The sequence below is a fragment of the Carassius gibelio genome, chromosome A12 (genome assembly GCF_023724105.1).
Source record: "Carassius gibelio isolate Cgi1373 ecotype wild population from Czech Republic chromosome A12, carGib1.2-hapl.c, whole genome shotgun sequence".
In the NCBI taxonomy this organism is placed as follows: Eukaryota; Metazoa; Chordata; class Actinopteri; order Cypriniformes; family Cyprinidae; genus Carassius; species Carassius gibelio.
This window is the reverse complement of record NC_068382.1, coordinates 9,268,700-9,284,640: the sequence shown is the minus strand read 5'-3', so window position 1 is coordinate 9,284,640 and position 15,941 is coordinate 9,268,700. Positions and strand designations below refer to the sequence as shown.

Sequence of the window (15,941 nt, the reverse complement as noted above, 5' to 3'; positions counted from 1 at the left end):
ATAGTGCTGCATAGTAAATCTGTATGAAATCCTCAGCCTCACGTTGAGTTTATTCACGTCCAACACTGCTGTGACCCTTACCTCATGAGACGCCTGCAATCACACTGACCTAAACTCTTACAGAAATCATTTTGTAGTACAGGTTGCCAAAATTGATTTAATTATTTCAGTTTTACAATGCCAGAGAGCAGCCTGTATGGTTGACATTTCCTGGAAACAAAGACACATTTGTTCAAGTACTGGTAACTCATAAAACCGTACTGAAAAGGAAGAAGAAAATATCCTCTTTTTTATTGAAATCATGTGACAGTTATGGATTCGAAATGGCATTGAGTGCTTGTAATTATAGGCTGATCTGATTACAAGCTTGCCCATCAACTTTTCTGACTGAATTTGCTTCTAAAGAGCTGTTTTATGTTTTAAACATGGATATCAGCCTAAGACACTTCATAAAAACTAACGATGTTATTTACTGCCAGTAATTGTTGTGGAGCTATTGAAAAACTCTTGCGTTTCGCCAGATGTGCACAGATTGGCCGACCACTTCCAAACCATTTAAAACTCAAAATACAGCCCAGTGTATAACACAACTCCCTCCATCAATCAACGAAGTGAAGTCATTCATTCACAGACAGACTTCTTTCTCACAACACACAGTCCAGAGCTCTGAAGAATCCCATTTCGATGTGTTTTCAGAATGATTGATTTCTGTTTCTGTGATGAAACGGTAGATACGTTTGTAAGGGATCTGCAGATGTCAACATTCTGCCGCAGTAAATCACTCGGATAAAGACGGAGACAGATGTGAGACAGCCCAACGAAAAAAAATACCAATGTTCTGACTCCAAATGGATCGCAATCGCTGGGAAAGCAAACTGTGCCTACATCATTGTGTGTCAAAGCACAGAAATCAAAACCTGGAGAGTTTTGGAGTCTAGGATTCGCTTCTTTAAAGAAAAGCTCATTGAATGCAGGTCTAGTGGAATGCATGACCGTCTGAGAGGAAATAGAAGTATTGATGGCTATGAAAATAAATGCAGATTCTTTTAAAAAATAGTAGTCTCCTCAATTGTTCCAGTATAAAGATGATATTTGCAAATTCCACAACGTTTGCCACTCTGACTTGCACTTTCAGACTAAAACATGTGGTTCGTGGCTGAAAAAAAGAGATCAAACTAGACTGAAGATGACTTACATTATTTATTTAGAAGCTTTCATGTTGACATTGAGTCACTTAAATTAACTCATTGCTGATTTAATGTGGGGTTATTCTAAAAGAACCACATCTTGTCCGACTGTGTGTCTCCAGTTGTTTCGTCTTGTTCCTGAATGAATCAGCGCTGTTGAACAAATTGGGTTGAGTGAATGGTGCAATGACTCACTCATAAATACGTGTTAGGTTTCTGAATGAATCATTGTTTTGAACAAATGGGCAGATTGGTTGACTGAAGAAAACAATGACTCTCTCATTAAATCAGTCAATTTTTTTGATCCTGAAAGAACCAGGGTTTTGAATTAATAAGTTGAGTAAATGAATCTTTGACTTATTTGTTGCACTGTTGTAAAGAGTCCCTGAAATACCTAATTCAAAGACTTAAAATAAACACTGTACAATAGAGATTTTATGTATGTGCATCAGAGTTTTTTAGTGTCATTGATATACTATTATAGGTTTTTTTTCTGTTCTGATTTATATATCTCATTTTAATTTTAGTAAAAAAAAAAAATTTACCAATATATTTCTTAAAATATATTGTGATATATTGTAATATATTATTTTCCCTTTTTATTGTCTAATATTTTATATTTTTGAATACATTTAATAATATATTGATGATACATATTGTACAAACGGCTTGCATGCATGACCCTTTTAAGACGTGTTGCCCCTTTAAGATGTGTTGCCCTTTTAAGTCTTATCGCCATTTTACCATTGCGCAGCAAAGTTGAAGAGAAGAGACATTAGCCGATCCAATACAAGCATAATATGTGTGCGTGCATCCTAAAAGTGAGTTGTTCTTGGTAAATTATGTTTAGTATTGAGATTAAGTTATAATCTTGCAGGCATTTGCAGATATGATAATTATTTTCGATAGATTGTGCGTGCATAACCAGCGTTTGTTTACAAGCACGTTATGTATATCTGCCGTGATATTTTACAATTGCTTTATCTCTACTGTTCTCATGTTCTACATTGAGATAGATTGTCTTTAGTTAATCTGTCTGCTGTAAATTGCAAGTATAAGTGTGTTAATGAGGATTATGTGGTAAAATTACCTATTCAGATGCTAATATGCCAATCCATTGAGCTGTAGCATTTCACTTATATTCAGTAATATTGCTAGTAATGTTAATTTGTTGGGTTTAAAATCTGTATTATTCACCTTTTTGTATTTGTTATTTTTTATACAGACCACACCTGTTATATGCTAAATGGGAAAGTAAAGTCCTCAAAGAAAGAACTGTTGTTGACTGAGTTCCTGGGCTCTGACCGGCCTACCAGTGCAAGTGATCCCTTCCACAGTCTTTTGATAACTCGCATTCCAAATCCTACAAAATGGTCCTTCGAGCCGGATGATCACTTCTCTAGATTAAGATGTCAGCCAGTTCTGAAACAGTAAACCCCTCGGTTCGCACAAAGCGCCATCCAGCCTATTTACAAGATTATGAGGTGGACTTGCAGAGCTTCCATAAAACAGTGTTACCAGTTAGTACGAGGGAACAACCAGTGGAGTCATCTGATGACGATTACTCTTCGCCACAGGTTGGAGCATCTGCTGCAAAGCCTAAGAGAGCACATGGTTTACCCACCATTTCTTCCCCGTCGAGGCTGACGGTCAGGGATAAGCATTGTGACCATCCACGTCTTCTGCAGCAGCACATTTCCAGTCCTGCCTACCAGTCATCACCACAATATCCAAACCGACAGCTACAGTCTGAATACGGTGCAGAGTTCATTCCCCTTGGTGATGAAGGTGATAGATACCAGAGTGACAGATCAGATGCTAGTTCCCTAAAGTTACAAAGGATCTCAGAGGAGAATTTAAAGCTTCGTGAAACACAGGAGGCCATCCAAGCTGATCTTAAACGAATTGAGACCGCCAAAGATGAGCTGATCCAGCTTTTAGACAGAGCCTGTAGTCTCCAAAAGCCTTTATCTATGTCCAACACGCGTTCTGATTATCCATCAGTTAAATTCCACGATGAAGCATATGCAGATGATGAAGACTGGCCAGAGCCTCCTCCACCCATTTCATACGATGAGCCAGAAAATATCAATCAGTGCGGCAGGCAAAGGATTAAGAGCACTACGAGAGCCACACCAACAATCACTCCTAGACTCACTTCTGTTGAAAAGACTAGGGATTTCGGCTATCCAAGTTCATATGGTAACCAGTTTAGGTATGGCCAGTATCCTGCCCGACAGATAGGTCCTCCAAATGCACATGAACAACCAGGAAGTCTTTATCCTGAACAACACAGGACAGTTTCCTATAATGTGTCACCTCCCATGGCATCTGTGGATCTGACAGAGAAATATTACAAAGGTCCCTCGCCCACCATTCCTTACTTCCGCACCAAAGACCCAAGTGAGTTTGCTCGATTAAAAATAGCCTTGGAAAATCTTCTGCCACCTCATAGTACTGAGATGTTCAAATATCAAGTACTGGTTGACCACTTGAAATTAGAAGATGCTTGTCTAATAGCAGACTCCTTCTTGCACTCCCCTACACCTTATCGAGACACCATGTTGGCCCTGAATGAGCGGTTCGGTCAGCCTCACCAAGTAGCATTAAGACGGATTGCCACTATTCTTGATTCACCTGATATAAGCCGCAATGACCCTTCAGCCTTTGAGAAGTTCTCTCTTCAAGTGCAGTCTCTAGTTGGGCTGCTTAAGACTTTAGGCCAGACAGGGAGCGTTGAGTTGTATTGTGGGTCGCATGTTGCACGCCTTCTCAATAAGTTGCCACCTGAAAGACGGGCTGATTTCCGCCGCCACATGTTACATCGGCCTGGGGTGACATACTCCTTGGTAGATCTGGCAGAATGGCTGAAATATGAGTCTTGGTGCCAAAGCTATGATGATCAAACTGCCAAGGGAGAAAGCAGAGCCAAACGAGAGTTCCGAGTAGCTCCACGAGCACGCCAAACCACTGCCACAGTACTGACTGGGTCTGGAAATAGTGTTGATGTGAGAGCCACTGCAAATTCTCCTGCCAAGGTTGATGAGAAAGCTAAAGGTAGGCCCATGGTATATTGCTCTTACTGTCAGAACTCTGAACATGCTTTCAGTCAGTGCCCTCAAATTCCGACCCTCACCAAAGATCAACTCTCAGAGTGGATACGATCCAATAGGAGATGCTGGCGTTGTGGTCTTGCCCATCAGGCTGCCCATTGTGGTCTAAAGAAACCATGTCCACTTTGTCAAAGGAAGCATCTACGAATCCTCCATGAAGTAAATGAGAGGCCTGTCACAGTGTCATCCAAAACCGAGGCTTGCCTAGTTAGTTCAGTGACACAGACACTTTACCTGAACAAACCAGTCAGCAGTAATAAAGTTTTGCTCAAGATTGTCAGAGTACTCCTACATCATGGCAGTTGCACATTAGACACATTTGCAATCCTTGATGACGGTTCTGAGCGTACCATGCTTCAGCCAGATGCAGTACGAAAACTTGGCTTGAGAGGTACTGAAGAAAGCTTAGCTCTGAGAACAATCCGTCATGATGTGCAAACCCTTGAAGGGGCTTCAGTCTCATTCCACATTTCTCCATACTACAATCCAAAGAAGCGATATCTGATATCCAGAGCCTTTACTGCACCACAGCTTGATCTCATTGACCACTCCTACCCAATAGCTAAGCTGCAAAGGCAGTACAAACACTTGGCTGGACTACCATTGCAGAGCTTTGAAAAGGCCAAACCTCTCAGCCTTGTCGGCGCAGATCAAACTCACATGATCACACCAATTGAGCCGGTAAGACTTGGTCCACCTGGTGGCCCAGCTGCAATAAGAACCAGACTAGGCTGGACACTGCAGGGCCCTACCAGTCTGTTAGAGCAGCGACTCAAGCCAAAGGAGTGTCTCCACATATCCCTTCCTCTTAGCACCACAGAATTGTGCAAGAATGTTAATAGGCTGTGGCAAGTGGATGTTTTGCCCTTTCGGAATGAAACGGAGTGCACAAGGTCAAAGCAGGACCAAAGGGCCATCGAACTGCTGGAAGCCAAAACAATTCGCATAAAGGTGGATGGAATACGCCGGTATGCAACACCCTTGTTACGTAAAGGTGACATGCCCCATCTTCACGCCACTATGGAAGCAGTCATGCCACGCCTACGAAGTACTGAGAGGAAACTTGCCAGAGACCCGCAACAAGCTGATGCCTATTCCTCCGAAATCCAGAAATTGGTTCAGTCAGGAGCAATCAGAATGCTCAGTCCAGAAGAAAGAGAAGGTGGTGGTGAGTGCTGGTTTATTCCACATCACATGGTGCACCATAATGGCAAGAATCGTGTGGTGTTTGATTGCTCATTTCAGTTTAATGGTCTCAGCTTAAATGATTCACTCCTCGCTGGCCCCATCTTGGGTTCATCTCTCCTTGGGGTCTTACTCAGATTCCGTGAGCATACAGTTGCCATCAGTGCGGATATCCGGGGCATGTTCCACCAGGTCCGCCTTCTTCCTGAAGATAGATCACTTCTTCGGTTTATCTGGCGTGACTCCAGGGAAAAGGGCACCCCTGATGTCTTTGAATGGCAGGTTCTGCCATTTGGGGCAACGTGCAGCCCCTGCTGTGCAACCTTTGCCTTACAACAGCATGTAAGAGACCATAGCCAACCGGGTGATGATGTAAGGTTCTCCATAGAACGATGCTTTTATGTTGACAATTGCTTGCAGAGCTTGCCATCACCAGAGGAGGCTAAGCAATTGGTTGATAAGCTGAGAGGTCTGTTAGCTGAAGGAGGCTTTGAATTGAGGCAATGGGCCAGCAATATTCCAGCTGTCATTAACCATCTTCCACCTGAAGCAAGATCGGATGGGTTTGAACTCTGGCTAGCCCATGAAAAGACTGATGTCCAAGAGTCCACATTGGGCCTTAGCTGGAATTGCCCAGCAGATGTTCTGACTTACCGTCACCAGTCCATCGATCATGGGGCTCCAACCATGAGGATTATTTATAAAGTTTTAGCCAGTCAGTATGACCCCTTAGGATATATCCTCCCGTATACTACGAGGGCTAAGGTACTGGTCCAACAACTTTGGAACAAGCAGCACAGCTGGGATGATACTCAACTTCCCCAAGCCTTGGTTCAGAGCTGGAATGAATGGGAAAATCAGCTGCAGTTTCTTCACAAAATCAGTTTCCCAAGGTCATATGTACCAGCTTCAGTAGATCAAACAAGATCTATTATAGACCTTCACGTGTTCAGTGATGCTTCAGAGAGCGCATATGGAGCAGTCGCCTACCTGCGCACTGAAGATCAGCAGGGTAAGATCCATCTGTCATTCGTATTGGCACGTTCTAGAGTAGCACCTAAAAGAGTCCTGTCAATACCCCGCTTGGAGCTCTGTGCTGCGGTAATTGGTGCACAGCTAAAAACCCAGTTGCAGAAGGAATTAACATTGCCACTTCGCCACACAGTTCTCTGGACAGACTCTACTACAGTGCTGTCTTGGATTCAGTCAGAGTCTTGCCATTTCAAGGTTTTCGTCGGTACCAGAGTGGCTGAAATCCATGAGCTTACCAACACCACCGCTTGGCGATACGTGGATTCAGCTCAAAATCCAGCGGATGACCTTACAAGAGGAAAGACTCTAAAAGACCTTGCTAAGCCAAACAGATGGAGCCATGGGCCCCCATTCCTGCTCCTTTCCTCAGAGAACTGGCCAGCAAACCCTACAGAGTGCCCCGAGATTGACAAGTCTGAGTTCAAGAAATCCGCATTCTGTGGAGTTGTAGCTGTAAACGGACAATTTGGCAGTGAGTACAAGACCTGGACAGAGCTGGTGAAGGCCATTGCACAGGAGCTACATGGGGCGGCTGGAGAGTCAGGAGAACCTACAGCAAACACTTACCAAACAGCAGAGACAGTCATACTTCAGAAGGTGCAAAGTGAGAGTTTTCCTGAAGAATTACAACGGTTGAGATCAGGCAAACCTCTTCAACACAATAGCCGCTTACTTACCTTAACTCCAGAATATGACACATCGACCAATCTAATCTGGGTTGGTGGTAGGTTACGACATGCAGAAACCTTGGATCCTGCCCTGAAACATCCAATCGTACTAGATTCCAGACATCCAGCCGTGAAATTACTTCTTCAAGATTTTGATGAAAGACTCTGCCATCCAGGCCCTGATCGGGTGTTTGCAGAAATAAGGAGAAAATACTGGGTGTTAAGAGGAAGAGCAGCCATCCGCATCTTACAGCATGCCTGTACAGAATGTCAAAGACTCAGAGCCAAACCTACCTTTCCCAAAATGGCAGACCTTCCTGTGGCACGCTTACGCCTCTACAAACCAACCTTCCATTCCACCGGTATGGATTGCTTCGGCCCTTTCCTTGTAAAGATTGGTCGACGAGTAGAAAAGAGGTGGGGAATCCTCTACAAGTGTCTTACCACACGAGCCGTACACGTGGACCTGCTTAACAGCTTGGACACAGATTCATTTCTGATGTCGCTACGTAGGTTTATTGCTCGAAGAGGTTCCCCAGTAGAATTACTGTCAGACCAAGGAACAAATTTCCGAGGTGGTGAACGGGAACTGTGCGAGGCATTCCAGGCCATGTCACCTGATCTCCAGCGAAAACTCGCACCACAAAAGATAGCATTCCATTTCAATCCCCCTGCAGCACCACACTTTGGGGGAGTGTGGGAAAGGGAGATAAGATCCATTAAAATGGCACTATCTACAACTATTGGGGACCAAACAGTACCAGAGGAAGTACTCAGGACTGTTCTGATCGAAGTAGAGAACATCCTTAACTCCAAACCCCTCGGGTATGTGTCTTGTAATGTGGCTGATCCTGATCCAGTAACACCCAACCTTCTTCTCACAGGGCAGCTAGACAACTCCCTACCTACAGTCATATACCCTAAAGAAGAGGGATTGAGTCGTCGCCGTTGGAGACACTCTCAAGTGTTAGCTGACCACTTCTGGTCCTCTTTTATCCGCCATTACCTTCCGAACTTGCAAGTCAGACAGAAATGGCAACATACATTCCCTAATATGACCACAGGCACAATAGTCATGATAATGGATCCTCATCAGCCCAGAGCCCATTGGCCAATTGGAAAGGTAGTCCAGGTGCACCCCAGTCAAGATTCGCAAGTGAGATCAGTGGATGTCCAAGTTCAAGGGAAGGTTTATACTAGACCTGTAGCTCGACTTGTGGCTCTACCCCCCATTCCTGAAGATGATACAGAGGAGACCAATACCCCAACGCAGCAGCAGTGACACACATGCAACCTTCTCAAGTGTCAAATTGAACACAATTTGGGGGCGGCTGTACAAACGGCTTGCATGCATGACCCTTTTAAGACGTGTTGCCCCTTTAAGATGTGTTGCCCTTTTAAGTCTTATCGCCATTTTACCATTGCGCAGCAAAGTTGAAGAGAAGAGACATTAGCCGATCCAATACAAGCATAATATGTGTGCGTGCATCCTAAAAGTGAGTTGTTCTTGGTAAATTATGTTTAGTATTGAGATTAAGTTATAATCTTGCAGGCATTTGCAGATATGATAATTATTTTCGATAGATTGTGCGTGCATAACCAGCGTTTGTTTACAAGCACGTTATGTATATCTGCCGTGATATTTTACAATTGCTTTATCTCTACTGTTCTCATGTTCTACATTGAGATAGATTGTCTTTAGTTAATCTGTCTGCTGTAAATTGCAAGTATAAGTGTGTTAATGAGGATTATGTGGTAAAATTACCTATTCAGATGCTAATATGCCAATCCATTGAGCTGTAGCATTTCACTTATATTCAGTAATATTGCTAGTAATGTTAATTTGTTGGGTTTAAAATCTGTATTATTCACCTTTTTGTATTTGTTATTTTTATACAGACCACACCTGTTATATGCTAAATGGGAAAGTAAAGTCCTCAAAGAAAGAACTGTTGTTGACTGAGTTCCTGGGCTCTGACCGGCCTACCAGTGCAAGTGATCCCTTCCACAGTCTTTTGATAACTCGCATTCCAAATCCTACACACATATTATATGATATATTGCAAAATATACAAATGATTGCCGCTTTCAATATATTGCAATATATTGGAAAAAAATAAATATATATAAGAATATATGCCTAATATATTACATGATATTTTCCAATATACTGCAATATATAAGGGCACGCTGACACTTAAATGCAAATTTAATTAATAAGCGTATTACAGCCAGTTCACCTCGATCAATGTCAGTTTAAGTTATTAGCTCAAGGATGCAGCTTGATCATCACGTCTTTAAACATTTTTAGGGGTTTGAACCTGCATCTTTTTAGCCAACCGTATTTTCAACCGATACCAACTTTATCAGGCTGATGAAAGCACGTTCACGTCTCAGCTGTTTACTCAGATTCCATATTTTAGCCCCTCATCTGGTTCAGATTTCTCCCTTTGATAAATTGGGCAAGTCTCCACTGCACCAAAAGTTGCCCATGTGGTGTGTGTCTTGGAACAATGCTGTATTTATGACTGCCTGTGGTCAGGATTTTGTAGCTCATGATTTCATTTTATAATTATTATTTTTTAACCATGTTCTGGAGTTTCACCGTTTTGTCTTCCCTTCCTTGGCAGCAAGACTTTATTTATCTGCTTTAATCTTTAGCGGTTCCTCAAGATTCAGGGTTCAGAAGTGGCCATCGGATGTTATGATGTCTGGACAAAGGTGTAGCTGTACTTCATTGTTAGCTTTGAAACACGATCTAATGAAACCTGCCTCTTGACGTACGTCTTTTTAGTTTCCTTTCATATCTACCAGGTCATATTAAGTGTAAGTATAGAATTTGGGCTACAAACAGACACAAGATAGCTATGTGAAAGAAATATCCTCCAACCACAAGCTTCCTCTGTCCGAACGTTTGCCAAGTCGCAAATTAGCATTGATTTAGTAACAACAGAAGCCTTTTGTTTAAATATAACAAAAAAGAAGAAGAAGAGAAAATCGCCACACTCAGGTTTCCATCTTGTTATTTTTTTGCACATAAAAATTTCCTGATGAAACAAAGCAGTCGGTGCTGAGATGGATGACTTACTGGATTCGGCTCACTTGGTCATTGCTCTTGATTGGTGGCCGTCGCACAAACATTGTCACCGCTCTGATGAAGCACGAGAGCTGTTTAAACAATCACTTATCTTACGCTCTTCATTGTTTCGCACGCAGCCATGAGGAGAACGAGAGATGTGAAGGAAAGGAAACATCCTCAAAGAAACATTTGAATATTAGAAGCTTACAGAGAAAGAAAGAGAAGAGAAAAAGTGAAAAAGACATCCATCTGCAAGACGTGGAAAGTTATCCATCCCCAGACAAATAAATGACTGACTCAGTGATTGGGAAACTGACCCTGATGTCTGGGGAATCTCGAAAAGCAACGATGATCAAATATATCAGCTGCTGCGTTTCTATTCATCCTGCTGTGTTTCACAGAGCCACTGAATGGGAATAGCAACAGTCTTCATCATCTCTCCTCAAACGTCTGATCTGCTTCACATATGCTGGCTGCACCTTTGCTTTTGCTGGCCTCCGATTCAAAAGAATTCATTGAGGAAAGTGAGAAAGAGCAAGAGGAGAAAGAGAGAATGAGGTAGAGGAGGAGTGCTGAATGTCTAGATACTTGACCATGTTGCACCAGTTTTTTTAATTCTATCTATCTATCTATCTGCATTTTCATTTGTTGAAATAAAAATTAAAATAAAACTTAGAGAAAATAAAAAAACGTTCTGCGTCAAAACCACTCAATTGCTGATAAAAAAAAATAGTTTTTTTTACTTGATTTTCAAAATTCAATGAATTTGCAAAGGCGAAGCAAGTCTCTGAGTACAATAATGCATTAAAGGGTTAGTTCACCCGATGAATGAAAATTCATCCGTCTTCGGTCTTCCTGTTCCAACAGTCAGCAAAAGTGAGAAAAAAAGGGTTTATACATTTGTAATCTTACGTTTACAAAAATGCATGGATTGGTTACACGGGACTTTATTCCACCCTGGAGCCATGTCCCTTATGAAACAAAAATATATTGCAGTATATTGGAAAATATCATGTAATATATTAGGCATATATTATTATATATATTATTTTTTTCCAATATATTGCAATATATTGAAAGCGGCAATCATTTGTATATTTTGCAATATATTATATAATATATGTATCATCAATATATTATTAAATGTATTCAAATATATAAAATATTAGAAAATAAAAAGGGAAAATAATATATGACAATATATTTTAAGAAATATATTGGTAAATATATTTTCCTTTCGTAAGGGGTGAGAGACGTTTTATTACAGATGTGCAGACTTTATTTCACGTTTTCTGAACTGTTGATAACAAACACCCACTAACCCCCATTGAATGGCTTGGATAAGCAAGGAACATTTAAAAAATAACTTCGATTGGATTATTCTGAAAGAGGAAAGTCACATACACCTCTGTCAAAAAAGGAATCCCTTTCTGATATTTTACAGTTTCTCTTTGATTGAGACATCAGCTACTGAGAAATGTGGTTTTATCTGGAGATTGAGCATTGAATGGTTTGACACAAGGGAACAGGAACATACAGCATATATCCACACTGAATCTGTGAGGCACATTTCAGCTTGATGACAAATGCAGCAGTCGCCGCTCAGCGCTTATAACTTTCAATGATTCGACGCTGAGGGTTTATCCAAGGGTCAGACAATAATTCTTGGAAATCAGCAATGGCCTGCAGCAATTTTGGGAAGAAGTAACCCTTAAAAACTGCAGTCCGTATGTCTGTTTAGTTGACAAATGTGTAAGCGTGATCTTTACATTTTTAGAATTGTTTTTAATAAAAATTTTTGTTTATGTTTCTGTTTTTTTGTTTTTTTGGGGGGGGGGAGGGGGGGTGTAAAAAATGTGTCAAATAAAAGAAAACCAGAAGAAATAAAATACCATCAATATACCGAGACTATTCTAAACTTTAGACCGAACATTTAGGACTAATTTTACGATTTATGTAAAATACATTTGGATCACACAGTTTTAACACAAACTGATAAACTTAATGCCTATTTATCAGTCATACAGAAATAAAAAACAATGATAATAAGATTTATGCACTCAACAAAAAAAAAAAGCATGACACAAGTTATTATTATTTGATTTAGTAAAAATAATCATATTTTCAAAATGTATTTATTCAAATTGCTTTAAATCAGAAAAACCTGTTCATTGTAAAATCATTCAAATGCGTTCCATTAAAACGTATGAAGATAGTTAAAATATGGGAGGCTCACTCAGTTAAAATGTATGAGGTTGAAACAAACATGCTTATTGTGTATTTAAAACACATTATATTTATTAGCACAATTACAGAAATTGTACCTGTTTAATGTATGACTGACAAATATGCATCGAGTTTATTCGTTTACGTTCAAACTGTGACATTGCCTATTCAACTGCATGAATCTTAAATTAAGCCTAAATTAATATGTTTTGAGTATATACTGTATATATATATTCACCTGTTTCAACAATGTCATGAAAAGGCATCTTTTTTCCATTACCAAAACGTGTCTTCTGACCTGTGAAGTTATCCTGCTCATGCACCATATTACTCTAACAAAGAGAAAAAAAAGGAAAGTCATTTCACAGGTTGGCGAAATCCAGCCGAGGCAGTGAGAGAGAGTGATTTATGGAGAATGAAGCCAGCGTGTCTGGTGAGGTGCAGAGAACAGACCATTCCCTGCATTAATGTGGAGCGTAATGGTCCTGCTGAAGGAGTGATGATGGGGAAATGGCCTTCCTGCTCAGGAGCCCTTGAAGTGATTGATAACGGTGAGGACAGAAAACAACAGCCTATGACCAGCCACACTCTCCGTTAGTCACCGTGTGGATAAACAAACCAGGAAGGAGTAACGTCGACCTCATCTTTGACTAGATGTCCCACAAAACACAGAAACAGCTGTAAAATAGCCATGTCCACAGACTGTGAACCTCTAATGGGGATGATAATGATCATTTACAGAACTTTTAGTTGACTTTCAAGAGAAAACATATCAGAACTTGTTATGTTATTGAACAGAGTGGCTGATTCATTAGCCAAAAATACAGTAGTTTGCATTCATGTGCATTTCTTCTTTCTATTCCATTTCTAATATACTTGAGCTTTTTATCCAAAACTGACTTGGTGCATTGAGACCGCATAGTAATCTTACTTTATTTTAATGAAAACACAAGAGTCCTCGGCACAATTAACTTCTCTATATTAAAAAATACACATGCATTAATTTAATTTTGGTTATGGTTTGATTTATTTGTCTGTTCATATCTTCTTTGCTTAACGCTCCAGCTCTTATCTTGAGGGATTATTGTTCATATCATGTTTTTTTTTTTACAAAGCAAACCGAGTTAAACCTCCGTCTGTAACATATCGATCATGTCAAGCTTCATAACTTCAGCCCATGATCCAACATGTCCTCTGACACAGTAAACCTGCTTTCCATCTCACTGATGGTGAACAAACCGTGATTCTGACAGCAAAATTGCAATAAATGATGACCTTTGCTGCGTTGGAGGAAAGAATTGCTCAGAAATGTGAATTGAGAAGTGTATGGTTTTGAAGATGACCGCTGAAGATAAATGCTGGATAATTGCGATGGATTTTTGCAGACAGAACGTGCTTCTGGTGAAGGGCTGTCACTCAGAGAAGGACACGATTCCTGGTCATCCCTCCTTGTGGTCGACGTTCCAGTGGTTTGGTGTAGCACTCACTCATTACGAGTCCAGATGTGTCTGATTCCTCGTGATTGATGATCTGCTTTATATGTCTGGATATTGTGAAGTCACAACCACTTCTGGATGTCCTCAGTCCACAAATGAGAGCATGTGAGAATTTTATTTCGTTTGGTTTGTTTTATTGTTTTATAAATTTTTTTGAATTTTATTTTACATTTGTTATCGTATTTTTTTTTTTTATAAAAAATTATCTTTAAGATCTGTTTTCTGATATTTTTTTTTTTTTTTTTTTTATCTCCAGTGGTTTATACTCAAAACTTTCAAATAAAACGGAAACATGGGAATTATGTAGTGAAAAAGGATAAATATATCAATACAAATTTAAAGACAGAAATTTAAAAATGTAAAAGATGGGATGACCAATAATTTTTTTCCTATTAAATTCGGATAAAACTGATATTAATTATTGGACCAAAAAACACTACACAGAATCTTGTAGATTACAATCTGCAACCAGACGGATGTACTGTTACTTCCTCTACAGTCAGAAATCTGGGTGTTATATTAGACAGCAATTTGTCTTTTGAAAATCATATTTCCAATGTTACAAAAACTGCATTCTTCCATCTTAGAAACATTGCCAAGCTACGAAACATGTTATCTGTTTCTGATGCAGAAAAGCTAGTTCATGCATTCATGACCTCTAGACTGGACTATTGTAATGCACTTCTAGGTGGTTGTCCTGCTTCGTCAATAAACAAGCTACAGGTCGTCCAAAACACAGCAGCTAGAGTCCTTACCAGGTCAAGAAAATATGATCATATTACCCCAATTTTACAGTCTCTGCACTGGCTACCTATTAAGTTCTGTATGAGTTACAAATGATCATTACTTACCTATAAGGCCCTAAATGGTTTAGCTCCAGCGTACCTAACTAGCCTTCTACCACGCTACAACCCATCACGCTCCCTAAGGTCACAAAACGCTGGACTTTTGGTCATTCCTAGGATAGCAAAGTCCTCTAAAGGAGGTAAAGCTTTCTCACATTTGGCTCCCAAACTCTGGAATAGCCTTCCTGATAATGTTCGGGGTTCAGACACACTCTCTCTGTTTAAATCTAGATTAAAAACGCATCTCTTTCGCCAAGCATTCGAATAATGTATCTCTTATATTGTGACAAATGTACATTCTTATTCATTAGCTTGGGTTAAACTAATTAATTTTACTTTGTTGGATCAGCAGCTATGCTAATGATGTCTCTATGTGTTTCTCTGTTTCTTCTGGATCTTCATCCCGTGGTAACTAGGATTTACACAAGCTCCAGTCTGGATCCAGAACACCTGAGAAGAGATGATGCTGACCCTCAGAGGACCTCAGATGATGCTGACCCTGAATCAACAACAGAACTAACAAATATTGCTACAAGTGAGACTGCATCATTTAATAATTGCTGTTAATAATGTTCATCGTCTGGCTGACTACATCTTGTATAAATTTTTTCTAAAAATCCTGTCAAATGCACAAAAAAACTGACAGTCATCACTTATAAGCTACTACTAAACATTGTAGAAACTTAAATTTCTGTAAAGTTGCTTTGTAACGATTTGTATTGTAAAAAGCACTATACAAATAAACTTGAAATCGAAAAATTTAAATAAAAAAAAATTCTTACAAAAGTATATATTTTTATTCTTTGTTGGCTTTTGCATTATAGATTTAAACATATAGCTGCAATTTATATTTTTCTAAAACTTGTAAAGTATTTATTTAAATCTGATTTTTTTTTTAAATCAGAATTTGATGTGATATCTGTTTTTCATATTTATAGATTTTTATACTTTTTTTCAGCTTGACATCTAAAAAGTTCAACACTTTGAAAAAAACATTGGAATTATAGTGATGATGGAAAGAGAAAATAATAAAACATTTCTTTCAAAACAATGGAACTTTCTTACACTTAGCTGTTGTTCCTCACTAAGAAAAATAAACATGAACGTTTA

The 15,941-nt window shown here is 39.7% G+C and overlaps 1 protein-coding gene across 1 annotated transcript; it reads left to right on the top strand.

Annotated features, from left to right (window-relative positions):
- Positions 1-1,847: 1,847 nt before the first annotated feature.
- On the top strand, positions 1,848-9,134 carry LOC128025633 (uncharacterized). Its single transcript, XM_052612126.1, has 3 exons — positions 1,848-2,008; positions 2,413-8,681; positions 9,085-9,134. The coding sequence occupies exon 2, from the start codon at positions 2,597-2,599 to the stop codon at positions 8,465-8,467; it is 5,871 nt and encodes a 1,956-aa protein (XP_052468086.1). The 5' UTR covers positions 1,848-2,008; positions 2,413-2,596; the 3' UTR covers positions 8,468-8,681; positions 9,085-9,134.
- The last annotated feature ends 6,807 nt before the right edge of the window (positions 9,135-15,941 follow it).

Coding starts and splice junctions, on each gene's coding strand:
- LOC128025633 (XM_052612126.1), top strand. CDS start 2,597: ATGTCAGCCAGTTCTGAAACAGTAAACCCCTCGGTTCGCACAAAGCGC.